Source organism: Oryctolagus cuniculus, chromosome 12 (assembly GCF_051225735.1).
Source record: "Oryctolagus cuniculus isolate XC-2025 breed Fujian yellow rabbit chromosome 12, ASM5122573v1, whole genome shotgun sequence".
Taxonomy (NCBI): Eukaryota; Metazoa; Chordata; class Mammalia; order Lagomorpha; family Leporidae; genus Oryctolagus; species Oryctolagus cuniculus.
Window position 1 is genome coordinate 25,154,323 of NC_142878.1, and position 26,758 is coordinate 25,181,080.

At 45.8% G+C, this 26,758-nt stretch overlaps 1 protein-coding gene across 10 annotated transcripts in view; it reads left to right on the forward strand.

Moving 5' to 3' along the window:
* The window catches only part of TRIM9 (tripartite motif containing 9), a 114,306-nt gene that overhangs the window by 28,977 nt on the left and 58,571 nt on the right, over positions 1-26,758 (forward strand). For all 10 annotated transcript variants that reach the window (XM_008269649.5, XM_002718240.6, XM_017348289.4 and 7 more), the window contains exon 2: positions 25,738-25,833. In XM_008269649.5, the coding sequence (XP_008267871.3) occupies positions 25,738-25,833 (96 nt within the window). The remainder of the gene's footprint in view (positions 1-25,737; positions 25,834-26,758) is intronic.

A 26,758-nucleotide genomic window follows, 5' to 3' on the forward strand; every position in this document is an offset into this window, starting at 1 on the left:
AGGACCTTGAGTATAACATATGTGGCACTGTGGATTATTTCATCATAAGCTTACTTATTTTGTTTTGTTTTTAGAAATTCAGCTTTGGATTTAGTAGTACAGTTGCAAACCAGACATTTGTATCAAAATAATGTCTGTTGTGCTGGACCCAAGGATAACAGGATGAATTTGTTATTTTTAAACTGAAAAGCAGATAAATAGCAATTAATATTTTTGGTTTCCAAACAAAATAATCACTGATGATAACTGATTTCTGGTCTGTTAGGGAGATTTTAAAACTTCTGGAATATTCTGACTTCTTATCTAGATCAAAGACTATCAACCCACAGGCATAATGTCTTTCCTACATCTGTAATAAATAGTGATGAATTAAACATTATAGATGTGAGTTAGGTGTTGAGTAGTGAAATTAAATTTTGGACATACTTATCTGAATTTATGTATCCTCTTGAAGGCTTTCCCCATGGCACATGAGTGAATTCTTGAGTTTTTCAGAGTGGTATGAAATGTTTATGAATTACAGTTCAATAAATCTCATGAACTTATATATGTAGTAAAATATAAATAACTTTAAAATTGTGCTAGTTGTATGGCATTATTGGATTATAAGATATACAGTTATCTCTACCAGCACGAATTACACAAACTTAGTGTACTGAACAAGCATCCATGTATTACCTTTTACAGGTCTGTAGGTGAAAAGTCCCTTGTGAGTCTTGCTGTGCTAAAACCCAGGCATCAGCAGAGCTGTTTCCTTTCTGGAGCTTCTAGGAGCAGATCCATTTCTCTGCCTGTCCCTGCTTCTTGAAGCCACCTGCATCCCTGGGCATAGCCCCTTCCTGCATCTTCACAACCAGCTCACTTGTGTCTGACAGTTTTTCCATAGTCCTATCTCACCCCAACTCTCCCTGCCTCCCTCTTCTGTTTACAGGGATCCTTATGATTCCATTGTGAGAATGTCAATCAATCCAGGATAAAAAAAAAAAAAAAAAACACATGCTGATAAACCACCTTAATTTCATCTGCATCCTTAATTCCCTTTTGCCATATAAATTAACATATTCATGGACTGTAGGGATTAGGATGTGGATGTGTTTGGGGACCCATTATTCAACCTATCACACAGTTTTCCCCCACATTTTATCATCTTTGCAATCAGGATGTGTCTACAACCATTATGATAAGAAAATATTGTTTCATAGCTCTATTAGCAATGTTTTTCTTTCCTATTGGAACATAAAATAAGGGCGCATCTTACAGTTGATAGCTTTTAAATTTAATGAAATGACTATCAATAACGTCAAAGTAATATGCCAATTGAATATAAAATTCACATAAATAAGAACCAGTACTTTCTCTTCTGTTTGAGCCATAAATCATGCTCTCAGAATTATATCAAAGTGATTATAGAGAAAGACTGATTCTGTGACAGTCTCTGGACTTGAATTAGTAAATTTTAAGGTAATCAACTTTAAAGTTGATTTCCCTCTCTCACTTTCTCTCTCACTCTCAAATCAACAAATAACTTTTTTTAAAAGATGTTTTATTTATTTTATTTGAGAGGTAGAGTTACAGACAGTGAGAGGGAGAGACAGAGAGAGATCTGCCTTCCACTGGTTCATTCCCCAGATGGCCGCAATGGCAGGAGCTGCGCTGATCTGAAGCCAGGAGCCAGGAGCCAGGAGCTTTGTCCAGGTCTCCCACATGGGTGCAGGGGCCCAAGGACTTAGGCCATCCTCCACTGCCTTTCCAGGCCATAGTAGAGAGCTGAATCAGAAGAGGAGCAGCTGGGACTAGAACCAGCACCCATTTGGGATGTCGGCACTTCAGTCCAAGATTTTAACCGGCTGTACCACAGCGCCGGCGCCATCCATGAACTTTTTAAAGTACCTTCACACTGTGAGAGAACACAAGATAAAGCTCATGTTTTATTATTAACAAAGAATTTCATTACTGTGAAATGAAAATGTTCTGTACAAGGCAATTCACAATTTTTTTTTACTTTTTAAAAATATTTATTTATATTTGAGAGGCAGAGAGATAGAGCAACCAAGGGGCAGATGGACACACAGAGCTCCCATCTGCTCGCTCACTCCCCAGACACAACAGTTGCAGCTGGGCCAGGCGAAGCTGGGAGCTCAGAACTCAGTCTGGGTCTCCTACGTGGGTGGGAGGGATCCAACTACTTGAGCCATCACCTGCTGCCTCCCATGGTGCACATTAGCAGGAAGCTGGAATTGGGAGATGGAGCTGGGACTTGAACTTGGGCTCTGATACAGCATATGGACACCTCAACTGGTGGCTTAGCTGCCAGGCCAAAAGCCCACCCCCAAAATTCTTTTAGATTCTGAGGGTTTTTATTTTAATTCTACAGATAGTAAAATGACCATGTCTTTCCATGAGCTAATTTATATGAGGTATGGGGCCCACATGGGCAGCAATGTCGGTATCTGGAGTTGGAAATGGTGTCTGAAGAGGAGTTGGCTTAAGGAGTGGAGTCCGAGTTCATTGTGACAGCAGCTGCAATGAACGTTATAGAATCTTGGCAACCTCTGTGCCAAGATTCTATATGTAATAGAAACTATGTAAACATTCCTACTTCAAAAGTCAGGAATCAGGATGTTGTGGCATAGCAAGTAAAGCTGCTACTGCAACGCCAGCACCCACATGGGCACTGGTTCGAGACCCAGCTGCTCTACTTCCAATATGGCTCCCTTTTAATGTGCCTGGGCAAGCAGTAGAGGATGGCCCAAGTGCTTAGGCCCTGCATGCATGTGGGAGATCCAGAGGAAGCTCCTGACTCCTGGCTTAAGCCTGGACCAGTCCCAGCTGTTGCAGCCATTTGGGGAGTGAACCAGCGGATGGATGATCCCCCACACCACCCCATCTCTTCCTCAATCTGTGTAACTCTGACTTTCGAATAAATAAATAAATCTTTTAAAAAAAATGCAGGACTCATATCATCCAAGAGATGATATGTCACACAGTGCTGCTGCAGGCAGTCAGAATCTTTGTCTCCTTCCCAGGCAAAATCAAATGTGTAGGGATTAAATGTAAATGAAACACTAATAGCAACAACAGCCGGAAATAAATGACTAAGGGCTGGGGTGCTGATGATCCAACTGAATTCCAGCATATATACTATGTGGTTAAAAAGGTTTTGAAGAGGTACTGTTATGGAAAAATAGTTCCTAATTAGCTTCACAGGCCACAGGCCGTGGCTCTTTATTATTTTTCAAGGGTCTCTTCAAGTTCTTGAGAATTGGTAGTTGGCTTTGTAACACTTATAGGTTCTTTTTTTTTTTTCTTTTGAACCATACATGGGGTATTCAAAAAGTTTGTGGAAAACACATGTTAAAACTACCCATGGATTTCAAAATTTTTGCACCACAATAAATAGTTGTTAATTCCATTTTCCGTGAACTTTCTGAAGTATCCTGTTAGTGATTTGGGGAGAATTTATGTTGAAAGAATTCATTTAATGTCAAGGCAGATAGGAATATTAATGATGTTCAGTAGCTGGATCATTGTGGCTGTCACATAAAAGATCTTAAGTATGGGTGGTTTGATTATTCTGTCCTTTTCTTTGGGAAGCCCACATTTGTAGCTAACAATCACAGTTGAGGATGATTTAGCTATTTGCATTATACCCCTTAGCTAATTACACCCACGCTTGCAAGTTCCATGAATGTGTTTCTTCCTGGTGCTTTGTGTGAAAATCTTCTGTTCCCATCCTCAGTGGATAGCAGAGGCCTGCGAAGCAGGACCTGCCTGCTGTCCTTCCACCCACCCCAAATTCTTCCTGCAGTCCTTTCTCCACAGTGCTAGTTTTGGTTAAGAGAGTCACGGGTTCTCTGAGGGTCCTTGAAACAGCCAAGGAGGGAGGGAATGAAGAATAATTGCAGGAAAAGGAAGGGAGCAACATGGGAGTAAGGGAGCCAAAGAGAACCAGAGAGACAGGATTAAAGAGAGTGCAGGTGGAAGAGAAGAGAAAAGATTCTAAAGTTTCAGGGACAAGGAGTGTTCCCTGCAGTCTTCTGGAGGTGGGAATATTTTTTGTAACTGGCAAACCAGAACATATGACTTCCATATTAAAAGCTCCCCTGTTTTGTGTGTGTGTGTGTGTGTGTGTGTTTTGTTTTGTTTTGTTTTTGACAGGCAGAGTTAGACAGTGAGAGAGAGACAGAGAGAAAGGTCTTCCTTCCATTGGTTCACCCCCCAAATGGCTGCTACGGCCGGTGCTGCGCCTGTCTAAAGCCAGGAGCCAGGCGCTTCCTCCTGGTCTCCCATGCGAGTTCAGGACCCAACACTTGGGCCATCCTCCACTGCCTTCCTGGGCCACAGCAGAGAGCTGGACTGGAAGAGGAGCAACCAGGACAGAATCCGACGCCCCAACCAGGACTAGAACCGAGGGTACCAGCGCCACAGGCGGAGGATTAGCCTAGTGAGCTGTGGTGCCGGCCAAAATTCCCCCGTTTGTTACAGTCAAGCTCACTAGCAGGGTCTGATCCAGGCCATTTACTAATTTATTTATTTTTTTAAAGATTTTTATTCATTTATTTGACAGGTAGAGTTACAGACAGAGCGGGAGACAGAGAAAGGTCTTCCTTCAGTTGGTTCACCCCCAAATGGCCACTACGGCCAGCGCAATGCGCCGATCCGAAGCCAGGAGCCAGGTGCTTCCTCCTGGTCTCCCATGCGGGTGCCGGGGCCCAAGCACTTGGGCCATCCTCCACTGCCTTCCTGAGCCACAGCAGAGCTGGACTGGAGGAGGTGCAACCGGGACTAGAACCCGGCGCCCATATGGTGCTGCAGGTGGAGGATTAACCTAGTGCACCACGGCGCTGGCCCCAAGGCCAATTCTGATAAACATGCACGTTACTAGATCTATCCTGTCACTTTCTGTGAAAGTCTTTGAGATAATGCCACAATAATGACAATAATGTCACATTTCCTCTTTTCCAGTGTGGCTTTAAGCTCTTTCCACACGATGACAATCAACAGAACTTGAGGAGCAGCTGCCCTCTTAGACAAAGAGATTTTGCAGTTCAACACAAGCCTCAGCAGCAAAGATATCTAAGAGCTATAACAGTATGCTAATAGGAGAGAACTTGAATTTTTCTTCCTTAAATAAAACAAAAAGTATTACTAATGGGACCTTCTCGCTTGGTAGAGATAATAGGGAGTTCTGGGAGTAGCAACTGTTCACCTTGGCCTTCACACTCATTTTGTTGTTGTTGTTTCCTGGCCGCTTCTATAAGCCTGGATCAAATTTGGCATTTAACAGGAAACAAGGTTGGCTTAAATAAAATAAAGATTTATTTATCACTCACATACTATATAAACACAGAGATTGTCAGCTCGTGGTGGTAAAGCTGCCACCGGAGACCTAAGTTCCTGCTATTTTTCTGCCTCTCTGCCATCCTTGGCAGGTAGCTTCCACCCTCTAAGCTGCCTCATGGGTCCAAATAGCTGCAAGAGTTCCAGTCATTGAGGCCATGCCCCGGACGGGGGAAAGGATGAAGGGAAGGAGGAGCACAATGCCACACTTCCCATCTGACTCAGTTCCCTTTAAAGCCCTCTCAGAAACGTTAGCTGCATCTCGGTGGCTCACCGTCGCTGTAAGGAAGGGTCAGGATAGGTTTTACAAAGGCATGCTCCTGCTCCCATATAGGAGTCTGTAAGGAAGAAAGAAGGGATGGATGGATGTTAAGAAGGCGGTTAGCAGCCTCTGGAGGAATTTGAATCATGGCACTAGGTCTCCATCGATGCAACCTAATCTTCTCGGCAACCAGGTTACTCTGGACCCCCGTTGAACCTGCTGTATGAAGTCCCTAAGTCCTTTTACATGTTTCCGCAAAATCATCCCTTATCGATTCGTACTTATGCAGATTTTTGTTTAGATTTTATCAAGGGCAAAGCACATACTCTGGTTCAGTCCAGACCACTGCTCCAATCAGAATCTCTTTGGATCCTAAATCCATCATCTAGCTTAAGTACCTGTGAATTTATGTATCATCTTTAACTTTAAACCCTCTGCATTCCACTGAAATAAAAATGTCAAATCCAGCAGGACCAATGTCAGAACACTGCCTTATTCCTTCAGAAATCTCTTTGTTATTTAAAAAGTGGTGATCTACCCAACAAATGTTGCTAAGTTTTTTTTTCTTATTCATAAGGAAATCATGTTAGATTTATTTCAGTGCCGTTTTAAACTTGTGCTATGAAGTTGGTGTAATAGTAATTATTTCCTGTGAACTTCTGCTGGCTTCTGGGGATCATTGCTTTCCTTCTAAGTGAACACTACCCTGTATTTAATAATTGTTAGAGGCTTCATGATTCCTGCCAGCTTACTAAAAATGGACTTGTCTAAGTTACAGAATTTATTTAGGTTTTATATGGCCGAAGCTCTCTTTCATTTTTAAAAAGATGTTGAGGTTGGCTTTGTATAATTTCTTTGTTGAGATGTAACTCACATTCTGAAAAATTTACTGTCGCTCCCCGTCTTCGTGGAGGAACGACACAGGACCCTGCGCTGTTCTTTTGTCTGCTCGGCCCTCCCCGGGTTTGCTGCTGGTTCTTCCCGGGTTGGCTGCCATCCCTTCCACCTCCGTGGAAGGGCGGTTCCCCCTGGCCACTTTCCCCACTTCCGCAGGGGAGCGGCACACCGCCGGCCGGCTCTCTCGGGGGCTGCACAGGTGTTCCTCAGGTGTTCCCCTTAGATGTTCCTGGTGCATGCCGTCTCTCTCCTCCTTTATAGTCCTCCTCCGCCAATCCTAACTCTGCTGCCCACACGCCGAGTACGCTGCTCTCCTCCAATCAGGAGCAGGTCCTACAGTTTATTGGTTGAACTGGAGGCAGCTGCGTAGAAGCTGTTTTCTCCTCTCCCAGCGCCATATTGTGGGAGAGCAGATGCATAGAATAAGTCTTAATTCCAGTAACTTAGTCCAGTCCGGGTTGCTCCCCACATTTACCTTTTTTTTTTTTTTTTTTTTTTTTTTTTGACAGGCAGGAGTGGACAGTGAGAGAGAGAGAGACAGAGAGAAAGGTCTTCCTTTTGCCATTGGTTCACCCTCCAATGGCCGCCGCGGCCGGAGCACCACGCTGCTCCGATGGCAGGAGCCAGGTACTTATCCTGGTCTCCCATGGGGTGCAGGACCCAAGCACCTGGGCCATCCTCCACTGCACTCCCTGGCCACAGCAGAGAGCTGGCCTGGAAGAGGGGCAACCGGGACAGAATCCGGCGCCCCGACCGGGACTAGAACCCGGTGTGCCGGCGCTGCAAGGCAGAGGATTAGCCTAGTGAGCCGCGGCGCCGGCAAAATTTACCTTTTTAAAGTACATTCCTGTGGGTTTGGGATATTCAGAGTTGTGCATCCATTATAACTATTAAATTCCAGAATATTTTTATCCTCCTCCAAAAAAATCCTACATCTATTAGCAGTCACTCTTTGTTTGCTTCTCCTCTCCATCCCCTAGCAAGTACTAATTTACGTCTATGCTCGCTTGCGTCATTCTGCAGACTTTGTACGGTTATAATCACACAGGACTCATATGTGACCTTTCCCCTCTGGCTTCTTTGACTTAGCGTGATTTCAAGGTTCTTCCACATTGTGGCCTATGGGGAGTCTTCAAAAAGTCCATGGAAGAAATGTACTCTGAAAGAACTATACGTGTGTTTCAAAATTACTTGCACCAAAATGAAATTGTCTTTTAACTTCTTTTTCCATAAACTTTAAAAAAGTGTTTCTATGTTTATGTTCGTCTATTTGAAATCAGAGGAACAGAGACAGACAGACAGACAGACACACCCCACTTGGTTCACTCCTCAAATGCCTACAATAGCCAGGGTTTGGCCAGGCTGAAGCCAGGAGGCCGAAACTCTATCAAAGTCTCTCCTGGCGGTGGCAGGACCCCAGTGAGCTGTCATTTGTTCCCTCCCAATATGCATTCTTAGGAAGCTGAGTTGGAAGCAGAGCAGCCAGAACTCAAACTGGCACTCAGCTATGGGATGCAGATACCTCCTGTGGCAGCCTAATCCACTGTGCCACACGTTCTCCATGAACTTTGTGAAGTACCTCATACATCAGTGCTGGAGAAATGAGAACCCTTATACGTTGCTGATGGGCTTGAAAATGGTGCAGCTGCTTTGGAAAACACCTTGACAGTTCCTCAAAAAGTTACACAGGGTTCTGGTTTCTCCAGCACTTGTTATTATCTGCCTTTTGTTCTTATAGTTATTCCAGTAGGTGTATTACAGTGGGTGTGAAGTGGTATCTCAATGGATTTGGGTCTGCATTTCAATTTGATTTTCAGTTGTTTGTTTACTGATGCATTCCTGTTTAATTCGTGCCTGGGACAGCCACAGCCAGGGCTCTGTGTGTCATCACAGAAATCTGGCCTAACACCCCCCCGCCCCCCCACACACACACTTTTTTTAAAGATTTATTTTATTTATTTGAAAGGAAAGGTTACAGAAAGAGAGGGAAAGGAGGGAGAGGGGGAGGAGGGAGAGGGGGAGGAGGGAGGGGAGGGGGAGGGGGAGGAGGGAGAGGGATAGGGAAAGGGAGGAGAGAGAGAGGAAAGAGAGGGAGGGGAGGGGGAGGGAAGAGAGGGAAAGGGGGGAGAGGGAGAGGGGGCAGAGGGAGAGGGGGGAGAGGGAGAGGGAGAGGGAGTTCTTATATTTGCTGCTTCACTCCCCAAATGATCACAATGGCCAGGGCTGGGCCAGACAGAAGTCAGGAGCCAAGAGCTCCTTCCAGGTCTCCCACAATGAGTTGCAGGGGCCTAAGGACTTGGGCCATCTTCTGCTGATTTCCCAGGTATAGTAGCTTGGAGTTGGATTGGAAGTGGAGCAGCTGGGACTTGAACCAGCACCCATATGGAATGCTGGCATTGCAGGCAGCTGCTTAACCCATTAGACTACAACCACAACACCGGCCACTCAACACACCCTTAAATCCAGACCCAGAAGTCACACTGGCCTAGCTGCCACATGTAGCCAGAGAAACCACAGTACCTTCTCAAGGGAGCGAACAGCAGCGAGGCTTCAACAGGAAAAGGCATTGCAAAACAGAAAGGCCTTGAGAGAAAAGCCATTACAAAAGGGGACATGAAGTCACTTAAACCAAAGTGTTATAGATTCTTTTTTAAAAAATAGATGTACTTATTTATTTGAAAGGCGGAGTTATGTGGAAAGAGGGAAACAGATCTTCTATCCGCTGGTTCACTCCCCAGTGGTTGCAATGGCCTGGGCTGGGCCAGGCTGGAGACGGGAGCCTGGAACTTCATCCAGGTCTCCCACGTTGTTGCAGGAGCCAAAACATTTGGGCCATCTGCTGCTGCTTTCCCAGGCACATTAGCAGGGAGTTTGATGAGAAGTGGAGCAGTGGGCATGCCACCCGCATAGTATGCCAGTGTTGTAGGCGCTGGCTTAGCCCACTGTACCATAACGCCAGCTTTGTATTGTGGATTCGTAAATATATAGTATTAAATAAAAACACTGTGTTAAACTAAAAAAAATTTTTTTAAAGTGTAAAACTTCATTACCCTTCCATGTTATGAGCCGTGGGGTCTTCCCACTTGGCTTTTAGTGCTTTAGGAGCTGGTGTGACTGCTGAATTTAGCAGGTTACATGTTATACCCTGCAGCTGTTGTTGGCTCACTCAAGGAGTGTCACAGCACCCATAAATTCATGGGTGACTACACCAGTGTGATGCACCCCTCATGGGCTCTGCCCAGTGATACCTACAGGGTGCTTGAGGCAGGCCACCTCTTTTATCTCATTGGGATCCTTGAACACAGTGGTAGGTGCAATTTTCCTACAGGTGGCTTGGGGGATACATGGGGAGGGCACTGGCCCAAGCTTTTCACCTGCCCTATAACATTCCAGGCTGCCCATCTACGTCCCCTTTGGTAAGCAGCTCACCTATAACCTGGCCTCCTCACCCTGAAACCCACCTCCAAGAATCAGGCCAGGCTAGGCTTGGCTCTGGGTGGCACCTCCCCCGCGGACCTATTAGGAACATGGGGTGGCCCGATGGCAGTGTATGGCCTCTTTGATGTGCTGCTGCAGAGGGACTTCCAGGAGTTGCTCCTTCACCGTCTCACAGTGTCCACGTGGCTGAACAGCCAGCCTGTGCAGTCCTTGCACACTGGGCTTGAACCCCAGCGTGGACTTGGTGAGGCCAACTGGCTCCCAAACAAGCTAATGTCAGTGACTGTCTGGATCTCCATCATGGCCCCAGCCACGCCCTGCCCTTGACCAGCTCACTTCAGGGCACTGCAGTGAGCAGGTACTGTTGTAGGCCCCGCATGCACGGCATGTCTTTGGGAGCCTAATCCTTGGGCTGATGGGTGAGGGTAGCTGCAACGGATCAGTCACACTTGCCTGGCCAATGCACCAGCTGGATGACCCCCTCCACTGTGGTCCAGGGACAGAAGGCCATCTTGGTGGTCTCTAAGTACAGGAAGGACTCCCAAAGCTGCAGGCCTTCAGCAGCCAGTGAGCAGTGCCGTGTGTTGGGTAGCCCTGCAGTGCCAGCTCCCTGGAGTTCAGGAACAGGGCCGGACCTCCTGCTCATACACTTCCAGGGTGCAGAAGATCAGGAACTCACTGGAGCACCGTGAGATGGCCACAAGCTCGGTGTATGTGATCCATCAGCATGACACACTTAGCCCCGTCCCCCTGCCATGTGTGTGTGCATGTGTGTACATGTGTGTGTGCATGTGTGTGTGTGTGTGTTCCTGGAACAGAGATCAGCTGAGGTTAAGGGAAGCAGATGAGGAGGCCAGTCCTGTGTCTACCCAGAGAAGATTGAAGACAGGTCTGGAATAAGAGGAACTGCCCACAGGTTGAGTCTGTACTGGAACAGGTAGCTTCTTGAGCCAGGGAGAAGCTCCATTCCCAATGGCCATCGGGACTCGGCCTCCTGTGACCTCAGAGGGCTGCTCCCACCTGAGGAGGAGGACCATCCGCCCCCGACATGGGAGGGACGGGAGGAGAGAAACTTCATCCTAAACAGATAATTTCAGGTTTGCCTTTGTAGCCAGCAGGACAAAATTAATGTGATTTCAAGGTCCTGTCTTTGCCAGAGTTGTTCCCACTCTTCTCCACATTACTGAAAATTCTTTTAACTGAGACAAAAATCTTTCATTTGACAACTAGAAATAAAAGATTTAAAAGGGAAATCTTTGGTTTAGATAAAAAATTAATGTGATTGAATTTGAGTGAAAGGATAATGGGTCTCAGATCCTTCCTAAGCTCTGAGAGGGGAAGTAGGGGACCGTTGGCAAGAGGGGATGGGCTAAGGGGACAAGGGAAATGCACAGGGCAGAGCTGTAGATTTTACTGTGCTTGGCCGTCGTTGATTCCCTGGGTAGGGACAAGATGGACTGGGTGTTGAAGGATTTCTGTCACACACTTGCAGTGGATTTTAATGTCTCAGTGGGTTAAGCCTGATTCAAGTCCCAGCTACTCCACTTCCAATCTAACTTCCTGCTGATGTGCCTTGGAGGCAGCAGAAGATGGCTGAGGTACTTGAGTTCCTGTCACCCGTAAGGGAGACCCAGATGGCATTCCTGGCTCCTGGCTTCAACCTGGCACAGCTCTGGCTGTCACAGGTTTTGGGGGAGTAAACCAGAAGTGGAAGCTATCTCTCTCTTGGTTTTCCTCTCTCTCTGTCACTGTGCTTTCAAGAAAATAAATAAATCTTTTTAAAAAATGTTTACTTAGCGTAATGCACCACTGTGCTGGGTTCGCACTCTGCGGAGAGTTCTTAGCACAGCCTGAGATGTTTGTATCCTTAGTCAAAGCTGTGTACTCATTTCAGTTTCCACCTCTCTGCACCGTGCCTCCCTGCTCCAGCCGCGAGTCCCACTGTTCAGAGGAACTCCAGCTCAGCAGATTTGGGCACAGAGCTGCATGGAATTCAGTTTATTACTAGTATACTGCTAGAGTGATGGCTTTTTTTCCTTTACAAGTAGAAATTAGCCATTATCATTTGCATAAATGTTATTGGGAATACATTTTATAAGATATTATTTGAAACTCTTACCACTATGGCTGTTTTTTAAATGAAGAAAAATATACCTGAAAATGTTTCTTTATTTTTTTAAATAAGACTGATTATTAAGAAGGAGAAATGCTAGTATGAGAAAAGAAGGCTCTTATGTAATAGCAATGCTTAGTCATACACAAATGGGTAATAAAAAATGAATACACACCTTACTAGAAGCTCAAGAGCTGTTCTACAGCAGTCACTGTGCACTAGCCTCCCATGCAGGACCTCGGTCCTCAAAGAGCTGGACTGTGAGAGTTAATAGAACTTGTTGTCAAAGATTTTCTTCATTTTACTTCATACTCTTTTGTCTCATAAGCTATATCATGTCTAAGTGCTCGCAAAAGATGTATCATTCTTGGGTTCTTCTTCAAAGTTAATTAAGTTTCTCAAAAAATTAATTAAACCTAAAAAATACATTTAAGAGGAAAAAAAACTGTTCTAAGAATGTCACCTTTTTCAAGAAGCTGATACCAGGGTACTTTATAGGGTCAGTGTTGTGGCATAACAGATTAAGCTGCAGTATTAGCATCCCATGTGGATGCCAGTGTACGTCCCGGCTGCTCCACATTTGATCTATTCTCTGCTTCATACAGCTGGGAAAGTAAGAGGTGACCCAAATACGTGGGCCCCTGACACCCACATGGGACACCCAGATGAAGCTCTTGCCTTCTGTTGTGGCCATTTGGGGAGTAAACCAGTGGGTAGAAGATCTCTGTCTCTGTCTCTCGCTTTCTCTATGTAAGTCTGCCTTTCAAATAAATAAATAAGCCTTTTTTAAACAGTTTGTGAAAATCTAGAATTAAATGATAAGCTTCTTTTGGTGCAAAAAGACTTTGAAATCCATACTTAGTTTCTTCATAATACGCATTTTTCCACGAATTTTTTGAGACCCTCTCCTAGTTGCTAGATCTAAGAGGAAAGGCAGTTGGGGGGGAACGCTTGTCATTTGCTATCAGATGCCTTCAGATCTTGGATTCGGGCATCACTGCAGGTGAGGCGCGGGCCAGGCGGTGCAGCCCACGCTTGGCAGATGAGGAGCAGCCGTTGCCATGCGCGTCGGGCGTGTGATGTGAGCAGCAGGCACAGCAGTCACCTCACATAACCTGCCCTTGCTTTGTGCATGCTTATCACAGGCTCTCCTTCGGAAATGGTTGCCCCCTCATTTAGTCATTTACAAAACCAACCAATTCCCATGGCAAGATTTATTTCTGTGGGAATCAGATCTTAGATTCTGACTAGCAGAGAGAGCGCTGTTGTCATGGAAACCATTCCTATTTTCACTAGGCTGGCACTGCGGTTCACTTGCGTGGAAATGAATTGGTGAAGATGCTGAGGGAAAGGTGAAAAGAAGTCAGACGTGGCTCAAATCCATTTTTTCTGAATGATATTGGTGGTCACTATTAACTCTATTGTGGATAGAAATTGACCTGTGAACACTGCATTCTAACAAACCGTTCAGTACTGAAAGGGGAAGCCTGACTCTATGGCAGAAGCTATTTAAGATATCTCAGAGCTCCTCTTTCGCCAGTGAAGTTAATCAATTATGATAGTAAGATTGTGTTCAGAATAATTGAAGCAATGGTAGTGAGTAGGAGAGTTATCTTTTTTTCTATTGAAATATTTTTATTACTATACTGTTTTCTTTTTTCAAAGCTTTTATGTAATAAATTGTAAATTTCATAGGTACAGCTTTTGGATTATAGCAGTTCTTCCCCCCCCCATACCTACCCTCCCATACCACCTCCCATTCCCTCTCCCATCTCATTCTTCATTAATATTCCTTTTTAATTATCTTTATATACAGAAGATCAACTCTGTATTAAGTAAAGATTTCAACAGTTTGCACCCACACAGACTCACAAAATATAAAGTGCTGTTTGAAGACTAGTTTTACTGTTAATTCTCACAGTACAACTCATTAAGGATAGAGGTCTTACATGAGGAGTAAATGCACAGTGACTCCTGTTGTTGATTTAACAGTTGCCACTCTTATTTGTGATGTCAGTGATCACCCGAGGCTCTTGTCATGAGCTGCCAAGGCTATGGAAGCCTCTTGAGTCCACAAACTCCGACATTATTTAGACAGGGCCATAAGCAAAGTGGAAGTTCTCTCTTCCCTTCAGAGAAAGGTACCTCCTTCTTTCTGCTGGGATCTCACTCACAGAGATCTTTCATGTAGGTCTTTTTTGCCACAGTGTCTTGGCTTTCCATGCCTGAAATACTCTCATTAGCTTTTTAGCCAGATCCTAATGCCCTAAACGCTGATTCTGAGGCCAGAGTGCTGTTTAGGACATCTGCCACTCTATGAGTCTGCTGTGTGGCCTGCTTCCCATGTTGGATTTCTCAGGAGAGTCACCTTAAGGATAGTTTAATTTCCTTATAGTTAGATTTTACAATTGCAGTGTTAGGGTTATCAGAAGGAAGTTGTGGTTTATCACCAATGTGAAAGGATTAGATGTCTCTCAAACTCATAGTCAAAGTAAAGGAACCAACCGCATCTGAATACGTAAGTTCCGCTTCTCACAGATTTTTTTTTGCTGTATTCTGTAAGTTTTTTTTAACTTTTATTTAATAAATCTAAATTTCCAAAGTAGAGCTTGTGGATTACAATGACTTTTCCCCCCCATAACTTCCCTCCCACCCACAACCCTCCCATCTCCTGCACCCTCTCCCATTCCATTCGCATCAAGGTTCATTTTCAATTATCTTTATATATAGAAGATCAATTTAGCATATATTAAGTAAAGATTTCAACAGTTTTCACCCACACAGAAACATAAAGTGTAAAATACTGTTTGAGTACTAGTTATAGCATCAATTCACATTGAACAACACTTTAAGGACAGAGATCCTACGTAAGGAGTAAGTGCACAGTGACTCCTATTGTTGACTCAACAATTTGACACTCTTGTTTATGGCATCAGTAATCACCCTAGGCTCTTGTCATGAGTTGCCAAGGCTATGGAAGCCTTTTGAGTTCACAGACTCCGATCTTATTTAGACAAGGTCATAGTCAAAGTGGAAGTTCTCTCTTCCCTTCAGAGAAAGGTACCTCCTTCTTTGATGGCCCGTTCTTTCCACTGGGATCTCACTCACAGAGATCTTTCATTTAGGCCCTTTTTTTTCCCCCCAAAGTGTCTTGGCTTTCCATGCCTGAAATACTCTCATGGGCTCTTCAGCCAGATCCGAATGCCTTAAGGGCTGAATCTGAGGCCAGAGTGTCTCACAGATTTTTTTTAACAAGATTGATTTATTTGAAAAGTTATGTGTCATGGCCATGCCACAGTAGGTTAATCCTCCGTCTGGGGTGCTGGCATCCCATATGGGCACCGGTAATAGTCCCGGCTGCTCCTCTTCGCATCCAGCTCTCTGCTATGGCCTGGGAAAGCAGGAGAAGATGGCCCAAGCCCTTGGGCCTCTACACCCATGTGGAAGACCTGGAAGAAGCACCTGTCTCCTGGCTTCAGATCAGTGCAGCTCTGGCTGTTGCAGCCAATTGGGGAGTGAACCAACGGAAGGAAGATATTTCTTTCTGTCTCTTCCTCTCACTGTCTATAACTCTACCTCTCAAATAAATAAATAAAAATCTTTAAAAAAAAAAAAAAGCCCTGGGCTTACACAACAGCTTACTTTAAAAAAGAAAAGAAAAGAATAAACTACAGAGAGAGAGAGAGATCTCCCATCCACCTGTTCCCTCTCCAGATGGCTGCCAGCAGCTTCTTCAGGGTCTCCCATGTGGGTGGCAGGGTCCAAATACTGGGGCCATCCTCCTACTGCTCTTCCCAGGCCATTAGAGGAAGCTGGATCAGAAATAGAGCAGCTGAGACACAAACTAGTGCCCCTATGGGGTGCCAGTGTTGCAGGCAACAACTTTACCTGCTATCTCACAACGCCAGCCCCTTCTTACAAATGCATAGCATCATGAGGTGACCAGCTAGGGCTTATGTGTGTGACAAGCCTCATGGTATTTGTGCCTCCCTAAAGGGTGAGATACTCTCAGGGTGGGTGAAGGCATGGACAGAGGTGATGTGTGTCATCCAGTTCCTACTCCACCACTCCAGTTACTCCTGCTTCCTCTAAGGAATTTCCGCCTTTCAAACTGGGCATAAATAACCTGATAAGAACATAGTGGCACTGTGGGAGGGCACACAGCCAGACGCAGCATTGACCATGTGACTGGATTTCAGGGTGCGTGCAACAGAAGAAAAGCCAACTCCATAGTCAGGGAAAGGGCTTAAGGGCTGGGGAATGTCTTCATCAAAGGCAGAACGAGCCTCTGCGTGGAGGGCTCCTAATACCAAGAATTTAGAAGTTGAGGGAAGCATTTTTAACTGCTGTATGTATGTTTTATTTGGGAAGGTGAGAGCCAGAGGAGAAAGGTGGGAGTGGGGAGAGGGAAAGAGAAGCAGCTCCCATCTCCTGGGCTGGGCTGAGCAGAGAGCCAGGAGCGCAATCCAGGCCTCCCCTGTGGGTGGCAGGGGCCCGATTACTTGAGCCGTCACCACTTCCCCTGGGTCTGCTTTAGCAGGAAGCTGGAATCAGGAGCCAAGAACTGGGAATCAAATCTAGATATTCAGAGTGGGACATGGACATCTCAACCACAATGCAAAATCCCTGTCCCTGAATGAAATATTTCTAGTTGTACGCAACCCTGAGAGTTTTATGGATAACTATTTAAAATCAGAGATCTAGTTTAAAAAATAACACTGTGGGAACAAATGCTTATTTTTTCCCCACATAGCATTGGTCTTAATAAACAAATTGTGCAAGGACAACTGGTATTTACCCCCACAAAATTCTATTTTTAAAAAACGTATATTATATTTTAAAAAACAATATAGCTACAATAAAATATACAAATCTGTATTTAAATAAACTTTTACTTTGTGTGTGTGTGAAGACAGAAAATTTCCATATATCAGAAAGTTCCCTCATGACACCCTCTCCCTCCCCCGACTTCAATCATCAGAGATCTGATGTTGAACTTCCTGAAAATACAGTACGTACTTTTCTAGTGTTCACTTTATTGCTCAATGTGATGTTTTAAAATACATTGTTTTTCATGTATCATTGGCTTGCATGGTTTGTGGCTGAACAGTATTCCGTTGCATGACTATGTACAACTTGGGCTGTTTGCGGCTTGTAGCTTCTGTACATGAAGCTGCTGTGAACATTGTATCCAAGTCTTCTGTGGGCGTCAGCTGTCATGCAGGGGAGGTGTGTGTTTGACTTTATTTCTAGTGCTACTTTTCCAAGTCCTCCCATTTGATTCCCACTAGCAATGTAGGTGTGTGTCCAAGTGCTCCACATCCCCTTCGGTTCTCCAAATAACCCAGTGGGTGTGGAGTGGTTTCCCCATTTGTACATCGTTTTTCCCCCTCAGGAAGCTGTGCTAATCTCTGCTGCAATATCATAATTTGGATATTGGGATTAACACTTCTCAGTCATTCCTAATGTTCCCAGGCCTGTGGGGGAAAAGTGTAGCTTTCCTGGTATAGAGAAAAAGTTTGAGTAAGCTGAGATTTCATGGAAGACATAAACAGACAAGTGAAGTTGGAGAGCACCACTCTGGTATCCAGAAGAAAACAAACGTTTAGTATTCTGAAAAATAACTACTTGCTCTGAAAAGCCTTAAATCTAATCTATCCCTATGTCTGAGAAGTTGTTCAAAGAAAGAAGTCAAAGAGAGGAACAGAGACTGGAACCAAGATCTCGCCTCCAGTGATTCACTTCTAAAGTGCCCACAACGGCCAGTACTGGGCCAGGCCGAAGCCAGGAACTCAGAACTCAATCCAGTCTCCCTTCAGGAACCCAAGTGTGTGAGCCATCACTTGCTGCCTCTCTGGGTGAGTGTTAGCAGAAAGCTGGAATTTGGAGCAGAGCTGGGACTCGAGCCCAGGCATTCTAATAGGGGACCCGGCATCCTAACTGCTGCCCCAAACACTGGCCTGGAAAACTAAAATTCTCTAAGCAAAGGAAACCCATGGATCTCCAGTCTCTTTTGCTTATCCCAATACTGTTCCCAGGAGTGTAAGACAAAGAAAAACGCTCTGCCACCTAGATGCACACGGTGGTCCAGCATGTGTGTGAGAGCAGCCAGAGGAACTGGGAGAAAAAAAGCTGTCTGGGAAGAGACTACGGTTAGGGCCTGCCAAAACAAGAGAAAGCATGTGTGAAAAGGGGACCCATCCTGCAGTCTCTCTCCAGGATGTGAAATCCAATATTTGTACAAAGGCTTAGCCCGAGGAAGGCATATTTGTGACTCTCAGTCGTAAATACTTGGTAACTGCCTGGCAACACACGTACAAGGCTTGAGAATATCCAGGCAAAGGCATTCTCCCCGCCACAGCCTTGGGCAGAGTGCTGGTGACCTCACAGCCCGGGTCCCCTGCCGTTTTATTAACGCGCCAGGCCCTCGGTGGTCACAACAGCTGCTGTGTGAGTTCTTCCAGCACTCCCAGTACTCTTGAGTGAAAGCCAGAGGCTTGGCCAACCAGTTTCCCCCGCAAGACACTCTGACCATCGGGTGAGGCAACAGTGTCTGTTCATTGTGCCCTGCGGTGGAGAGTGTTTTCCGGTCTCACTGGGGAACATCCTGCCGTGACTGTGTGCATCTCCAGTGTCAGCCTCGCCTCGAGGCGCAGGAGGATGGGCAACTTGGTGGCCAGGCCCTACGGGATCTCACGGGAGCTCCATGGTGGCGGAGCTGGTTGGCTGGCTGGGAAAGAAGTACTTGTTTTCCTTGAGAGGCCTAGAGACTGCATTTCTGGAGCTGGTTGTTAGACTGTCCTAGACTTTGGCTTCATTAGAGAGGCTGAGGGAGAGAAATTTTAAGGGGGCATGAGTAGGGGGCTGGTGTTGTGGTGCAGCAGGTTAAGCCAGCGTACATGCCATATGAACACCAGTTCGAGTCCCAACTGTTCCAGTTTCAATCCAGTTCACTCTGATGTACTTGGGAAAGCAGCAGAAGATGGCCCAAATGCTACCCACGTGGGAGACCTGGATGGAGTTCCAGGCTCCAGGCTTCAACTGTGGCTATCTGGGGAGTGAGCCAGCAGGTGGAAGCTATCTCCCAACCTCCCTCCCTCCCTCTCTGTAACTCTACCTTTCAAATAAATCTTTAAAATAAAAAAAAAGAATGATGGTCACCATTTCAGAGCAGTGGTGGTTCCTCAAGTGAAAGATCCTGTCTACTTTCTTTATTGTCGTTTTCCTGGCGTGAATCACTGTGTCACTGGGTCTTAGTCTATAGATACTGGTTAAATTAACAAACCACAAGGGAAAAGTTGTAATTTCTCTCTATAGTAGTCATTTCTGCAGCAGGAACAAGTAACGTCCGACATCTGAGTGGCTTATCAATGAAACGTTTGTTTCTCCTTTATAGCCTATCGTGGAGACTGACTTAGGTTCTGTTCGCCCTTTCTTCTCTTGCTGAGGCCCGTGGTCACTATTGGGATATGGCAGGATGAGCTGGCTTCTACAACCCACATCTCAGAAGAGCCCACCTATATCTTCTCATCTCCCTGTACAGTAATGTCATTTTGGTAGTCTAAAATAAATGGTGTGTGTATACGATAAAAATTGGCAAACACTACAAATCAAAATGTGTGTGGCTTTTGTTTGTTTGTGTTTTTTTTTTTTTTTTGAGCTGGTTTATCAGCACACCATGATCAATATGACAAAGAAGAAGAACAAAAGAAAAATCACAGGGCCAGCACTGTGGCATAGTCAGCTAAACTGCTGCTTGCAACACCAGCATCCCATATGGGCACCGGTTCAATTCCTGGCTACTGCTCTTCCCGTCCGGCTGCTAGCTAATGCCCCTGGGAAAGCAGTGGAAGACGGCCCAAGTGCTTGGGCCCCTGCACTCACATGGGAGACCTGGAAGGAGCTCCTGGCTCCTGGTTTTGGTCTGGCCCAGTCCTCATCTTTGCAAGCTGCAAAGGGGTAAACCAGGAGATGGAAGATCTCTCTCTGTGTCTTTGTCTTTCTCTCTCTCTCTCTCTCTCTAACTCTGCCTTTCAAATAAAATGAATAAATCTTTTAAAAAAAGAAAAAAGAAAAGTCACAGAATCTTTTTAGAATGACAGTGGGACAGGGACTCATGGCTCCATCATCATGAGGCTCTGCAAGGCATATGACCCAAAAAAGTGGAAGGAAGCAAAGAGTTGTGAATGACACTACAACCTACCCTATTGTTCGAATAATTATACTTGACCAAACCCCAAACAGGGACATGTGTTTAGACAGTGTTTTAGTATTTCATGCATGTATATTTCTTTTCTTTTCTTTTTCTTTTTCTTTTCTTTTTTTTTTTTTTTTTTGACAGGCAGAGTGGACAGTGAGAGAGAGAGAGACAGAGAGAAAGGTCTTCCTTTTGCCGTTGGTTCACCCTCCAATGGCCGGCGTGGCCGGCACATCACACTGATCCTAAGGCAGGAGCCAGGCGCTTCTCCTGGTCTCCCATGGGGTGCAGGGCCCAAGCACCTGGGCCATCCTCCACTGCACTCCCGGGCCACAGCAGAGAGCTGGCCTGGAAGAAGGGCAACCGGGACAGAATCCGGCACCCCAAACAGGGCTAGAACCTGGTGTGCCAGTGCTGCAGGCGGAGGATTAGCCTATTGAGCCGCGGCGCCGGCCTCATGCACAGAGGCTGGAAAACAAATAGTAAATTCTTTAGGCAGCATTGAGTTTTGTCAGATCAACTCATTAAGGGGGCTGGAGTATCCTAGGGATAAAGCCTTGAGCTGTTCAAAGGCGTGTTAGTGGTCAGTGTTGAGGTATAGTCAGGAAGCTCTCAGAGGAGCCTGGCTAGGATTTGGCCAAAGAGGGGATCTTTGTCACAACCAGTTGGCAGTAAGCAGTGGTTTGATGGGCCGAATCCCTACAAGTAAGGCCCCTTGGACACTGGCCTCACCCCTCTTCTACTAAGGAGGTATCACACACAGACACAGTCACACACATACTTATAAACCTATGCTCACAATCTTGCATGCTCACATTTGCACACACAATCTCATGTACTCACACATGGCCTCACACACACTCACACATGCACGCCTTGTCCCTACATGGTGTGCCTCAGTTCCCAGGCCAAATTTCTTGGTTTATGGATCACAGCCTATTCACTGCACAGCCCTGCTGCTGGATTAGAGAGAGGCTGGCATCTCCAAGTAGGATTCCTCCCCGTCCCATTGCAGGGGTCTGGGAGGGTTGGGGTGAAGATCTGGGATCTTCCTCCACCAGAGAAATCAGAGAAATCCATTCATGGGGACAGGAAAGTTGCAGGCAGGAAGAATAGACGTTTCAGCTAGCAGGAGAATCAGGCCTCGTGGGCAGCTTAGCTTGATGTTCCCCGAGTCTGGTCACTCATTCCTTTACCTCTTTCTCCACTAAGCCCAATCTCTGCCCAAGACCTCAGGCCAGCAGGTTTTAAAACCAGGATGTGGCTGTTCTTCACAGCTGTTTCTGCTCTGCTATGAGAACCCTCTCCATGACAGGGGTCTTTTCCAAATTCCCACACAAAATCTTTACGCAGAAAACAAGAAATTGAACACTTCATAGGGCAACTAATCATCTTTTGGTTTACATGTTACCTGTTGAGCATAGTCAGCTCCCATCATAACCAATCATAATCCCCTCCTCTGCTCACCTGCCCTGGTTTTCACTGCGATTGTGTTTGTTCCTTTCTTTGGGAGTCCTGAGCATGGAGCACGACCTTGGCATTGGCCTAGTATGTGAGCAGTAAAACCTCCACCCATGTAGACCCTTCCCGAGGCTCTGCAAAATGTCAGAGTAAGCATTCGGATCGAATAGGGTAAACATCTAGAGCCCCTGTCATATTCCTGACTCATAAGAGAATCCAATGCATTGTAACTCAGAATTCCCGACTTTAACTTTTTGATCGTATGGTGTCAGTAACGTAGTAAGGCTCAAAAATCAGTGTTTGTTCAGGAAGATTGTTCATCTCCTGGGGTGCCTGCCTTCAGAACCCTGCTACATTTGTGTCCTCTTTCCTGCGGTGTTTTGTGCTCACCATGGACCCTGGGAAGGAGGTGATGTGGGCTTTGACTTGCAGATCCAGGGATGTGCACACCAGGCACCAGATGGAGCTCTAGAGGCAGCACGGCCGTTTCCTGGGCCATCCACCTACTGTTGGTTTTGTCCCCTCATCTGGTTTGTACCAACTCTTTGGCTGACCCTTTTTGACCTATCCCATGCCTGTAACTCGGCATCGTTGACAGCCAGGAGGCTTCACCCAGTCTCCTTAGTGAGCCGAGAGGGAGACAGGCGAATCACGTTTGCAGCTGGGAAAGGGAAGGAGGCACGGTCTTCTCTCTGAGCATGCCCAACAGCTTGGGCTGCCGTGTAATTAAGAGGGGAGTGGGTCAGGACAGAGTATACTCTGTCAGTCATTTGCTGAGCCGAAGAAATGGGTCCTGAAGCGTCCTCCGTGTTTGCTCCCGTGTTGAGTTCCTGATCTCTGGTGGCATCACTCCTTTGGGAGACAACAGGAACTGGGCCCAGGGTGGAAGTTGAAGTGCAACAAGGGCAGGAGAGGGGGAGTTCTTTGTTTCTCTCCTTCAAGCTTGAACAACTTGGCATCCTTCTGGGAGGTCAGGACTGTTCTGAGCATGCTCTGATTCGAGAACAACTTGACTGGAAATCTGTCAGTGCTTCTGCCGCTGCATCAATTTCTAGTCTCATTCACTTTCAGGTCATGACAGTGACTTTTAAAAAAAAAAAAATCTGAGAAACCTGAATGCCATTGCTTAGGCATAAACAGCTTTTAGAACCATACCTTTTTCTCTTTAACAGCTGCATGTACAGCCAAAGATGTTGTAATGAAAACACACTGCACAGTTGATCTTCAGTGTTCTGGTCATCCGTTTTCAGGGCTGCTCCGTGGTCCTGAATACAGAGCATCTGTTAGCACAGAGCCGGAATTTAAATGCTTCTGGAAAACAAAACCAATCAAAAGCAGTGGCCTTGTACATCAGATGTAGTTTATAATTGTGATCAGAAGACTATCCTATAAAAGCAAGGAACACATAAATCCTTAGAATGAGAGTAATTTCTACTGATAAATAAGTCCTGGTGATTTTTCATTGTCTCCTGCTCAGTTTCTACAAGTGAGCAGAGCTCAGGGGAAAGGTTTCTGGATCTATATCTTGTAGTGCAGTTGTTTATCAAACACCATTACAATTGTTAGCCAAGTAGAAGGCGGTTGAGCTGAACATGCTTCAAAACAGAGAAATTTAGAAATAAATTGAGTTTTTATGGTTCACTTATTTGCATTGCCATTTAAAATCCTATGAGTGGATGAAGCCAGCACTTTTGTCTTCCACTAAATCATTGTTTTCCCATGTATATAGTAGTATCTGATCAGCACATCTTAATGAGTGTCAGATATGGCTTATATTATACAGACACAATTAAGTATAAGGTTGGGATGGGAGCAATCAAATAGCTAGATTCACTTCTTTGTAGCCAAACGAATTTGGCTTCTGTATCCAAACCCCCAAGAGTGGTTACCAAGGCGTGGATTATAATTAAAGGGGGAGGAAAGCTGTGGTATCCTGGTAAACTTTTACTCATTCAGAAAAAAATCGATAAGAGTTCTAAAGTAAATGAGAAAACATTTTTCCTTTAAAACATGTCTGTTGTTTTATTGCCTGCTCCAAATGAGACCCTGTTTCCCTCCTGATCCCCTGAGCTTCTGGAAATAATCCTTGGGGAGAAACTTTTGCCCCAAATGATGGGGTGGTAGGGACCTGGCAATAAAGAATTGAGTGGCTCTTTGCCCCTGAAGGCTCGTGTGTGCTTTCTCTTACTCAGTTGGGTGCATCAAGCCTCCCAGGTCTGAGTACATAGATCAGAGTACAAGTGACCAAGAATGTTTTCCAATAGGTCCTGCTCCAGCCAGCCATCCCTCCAGCCAGCAGGTGTTTGTGTAAGAAGAAAGCAAAAAACATATTAAACTTGCATCCTACGCTATGCCCCCGTGGGGCTCTGGGCATTAGATCCGGGATCTCATGTACTGCCCACAACAGCACCATTATCCTTCTCCTTTTATGCAGGAGGCAACACAATGTATAAAAAATTGAACAGCCAGTGACTGGCAGCATTTGTGAATTCAAAATAGTTCCCTCAGCCACTACCTTTTACTAGCATAAGCTTTCACACTCATTAATGCATTCAGCCCTCACAATAACCTGACTACAAATTATTATTATCATTCCCCCTTTTTTTCCCATTAGAGTCACTCAGCAGAGGAGCTTTCTCAAGGTTACACTTAGTAAGGGAAAGAGGCAGAATCTGAACCCTTCCAAAGCCTGTGTTCTTCCCACAATCCCACATCGCTCCCACCAGGCATTTGGCATGCATATTTTTAAAGAGAGTCAGTGCCCAACTTTGAATTTAATAAGGCAAATGTAAAAGAAAAACAAATTTCCAGGACCAAGAGATATAATTTTAACATTCTGTCCTTTTACTGAAGGGAAAGGGTGGACAAGGCGCTGAGTTGGCAAGGAGGGGAAAGGCTGTAGTTTTCAAAGGCGCTGTGTGAGAGGGCAGCATTCTTGTACACGAGGGGTGGAAGATGTGCCCAGCCTGCTAGGAGAAGGAATTTCACATCCACTGAAGTGGGCATGGCTGCATGCAATGGCAAGCTTTAGCACAGGTGTTAACTTTACACACAGAACAGGAAGCCAAGTAGCAAGAGGGAGCAGGTGTTGGCTCAGCTGCTCAGAGATGTCACTGGAACCCAGGCTCCTTCTCTTCCCACTTGAGGAGGATCAGGAGACATCACATCCATCATAAAGTCAGGACTCAAAGGGGAGAGGCAGAGGCTGCACCAGCCACACAGTCCCATGTCAGCACAAAAACAAGTGCTTTCCCAGGGCCTGCCAGCCCCAGCAGGTTCCCACGTGGACCCCTTTGGCCAACAGTGTGTGCCATGGCCACCCCAACAGAGATGCCAAGAAAGCACGCACTTATCCAGACACGTGGAGTGGAAAGTCAGAAGGAGCAAGCCTTCTTGGTGAGGAGGCTCATGAGGAGAGGAGCTGGCGCAGCCCGGCTGTACTTGGGAGAAGAACGAGGACATGGTGGGGTGGAGGGGGGTGTCACCCTGCCCATTGTCTTCGTCCTTACACCTGAGCAGCCTTAGAATGTCACGCCAGTAGCTACCCCTCCTCCCTCAGTCCCCTACTGGACATTCTTCATTCTTTCTGTCCCACCCACAAACCAGGTGCCCTTAGGGTGCTAAGTAATGTTGGCAATAACCAGACCACCTGGCTCACTGTTTGGTTCTGCTTTTTTTATCCTTAGCAATTAATAGGCATTAAATAAACTGTTGGTTAATTAAGTAATTATGAGATGAGGAAATTCTAGGTAGAGATAACAGCGAGAAAGACCTCTGTCTGCCATGGCCAGGAGTTCTTGCAGCTTCAATGAAGAAAGTACTCCGGAACCCACGGCAGGCTCTGTGACGCCATTCATATCAGAATCCAGCCACCCGAATGTCGGCTCAGTGGCACAGCCTCACATAGGAGGAGTCTGAGCAGCTTGACAACTCTCGGGTCTGGGGAACTTTTGCTCTGAAAACAAGTCTAGGACCTTGTTGCTGCTCTGTGTGATGACAGCCCCATGGCTTGCCTCTCTGTCTTTGCAGAGCCAGCTCTCCCAGGCGCTGAACGGGCTGTCAGACAGGGCCAAAGAAGCCAAGGAGTTCCTGGTGCAGCTCCGTAACATGGTGCAGCAGATCCAGGTATGGGCACCCCCTGAGACGGAAAGCAGCCCCGGGGGCCACGTGGCACTGTTGGTGGGGGCGGGGCGGGGGAGAGGAGACCCTCTCTTCTCTTATATTATTATTTGCTGTGGGGAAGTTCCAGTTTCTTACTACTCTGTCTATTGCCTTATGAGGGTACTTCAAAAAGTCCATGGAAACACAGAATTAAAAAGGTAAGTTTATTTTGGTACAGAAAGTTTTGAAATGTGTGCATAATGTTGAAGTCCAGGCATTTTCCATGAGCGTGCTAAAGACCTCTCATTCGTGCAGACGCACGTGGATCCGCTCCAAACACACCCCTCCTGGCAGTGGGGAGCTTTGACAACAGGCCAGACACACAGCCCATTTTTCTGAGTTGTTCCTGCCTTCTGCACTGAGTTCCTAATTCTCTTCTACAGTGCTTAAAAAGAGGCCCATTTCTTTGGGAATTTGGGGTTTTTATCCTGCTTTAAGAACTCTGTGGGTTCCCAAATCACTTTGTAATGAGTACATATTATAGAACTGTAATTGTTCCTGTTTTTTTTTTCTTTCTTCCTCTCCCTCTTTCCTGCTTTCCTTTCTTCTTTTGTTCCATTCTTCTTGTCCCAAGATAATATTTGGATGTTTTCCAGCCATGGCCCCCTAGTGACTATAATTTCAGGTCACTTTATCTGGACACAGTGACCAGCAGGTCAGCCACATTTGTGAGCCCATAAATTCTCCACTGTGGTTGAGGGAGAAAAGCCATAAACAGCATGAGATGCTAAAATAATGACCCTGTGCCCAGCCTGCTCTTCTTGGGTTTTGAGATTTGCTTCACAGAAATAACCTTAGTCTGGCCTCCATAGATGGGCTTTCTGGGTTAATATGTAGCCCATGTCAGGGCACAAGTGGACCTTTAAATGTAGTCCAGGCATTAAAGCAT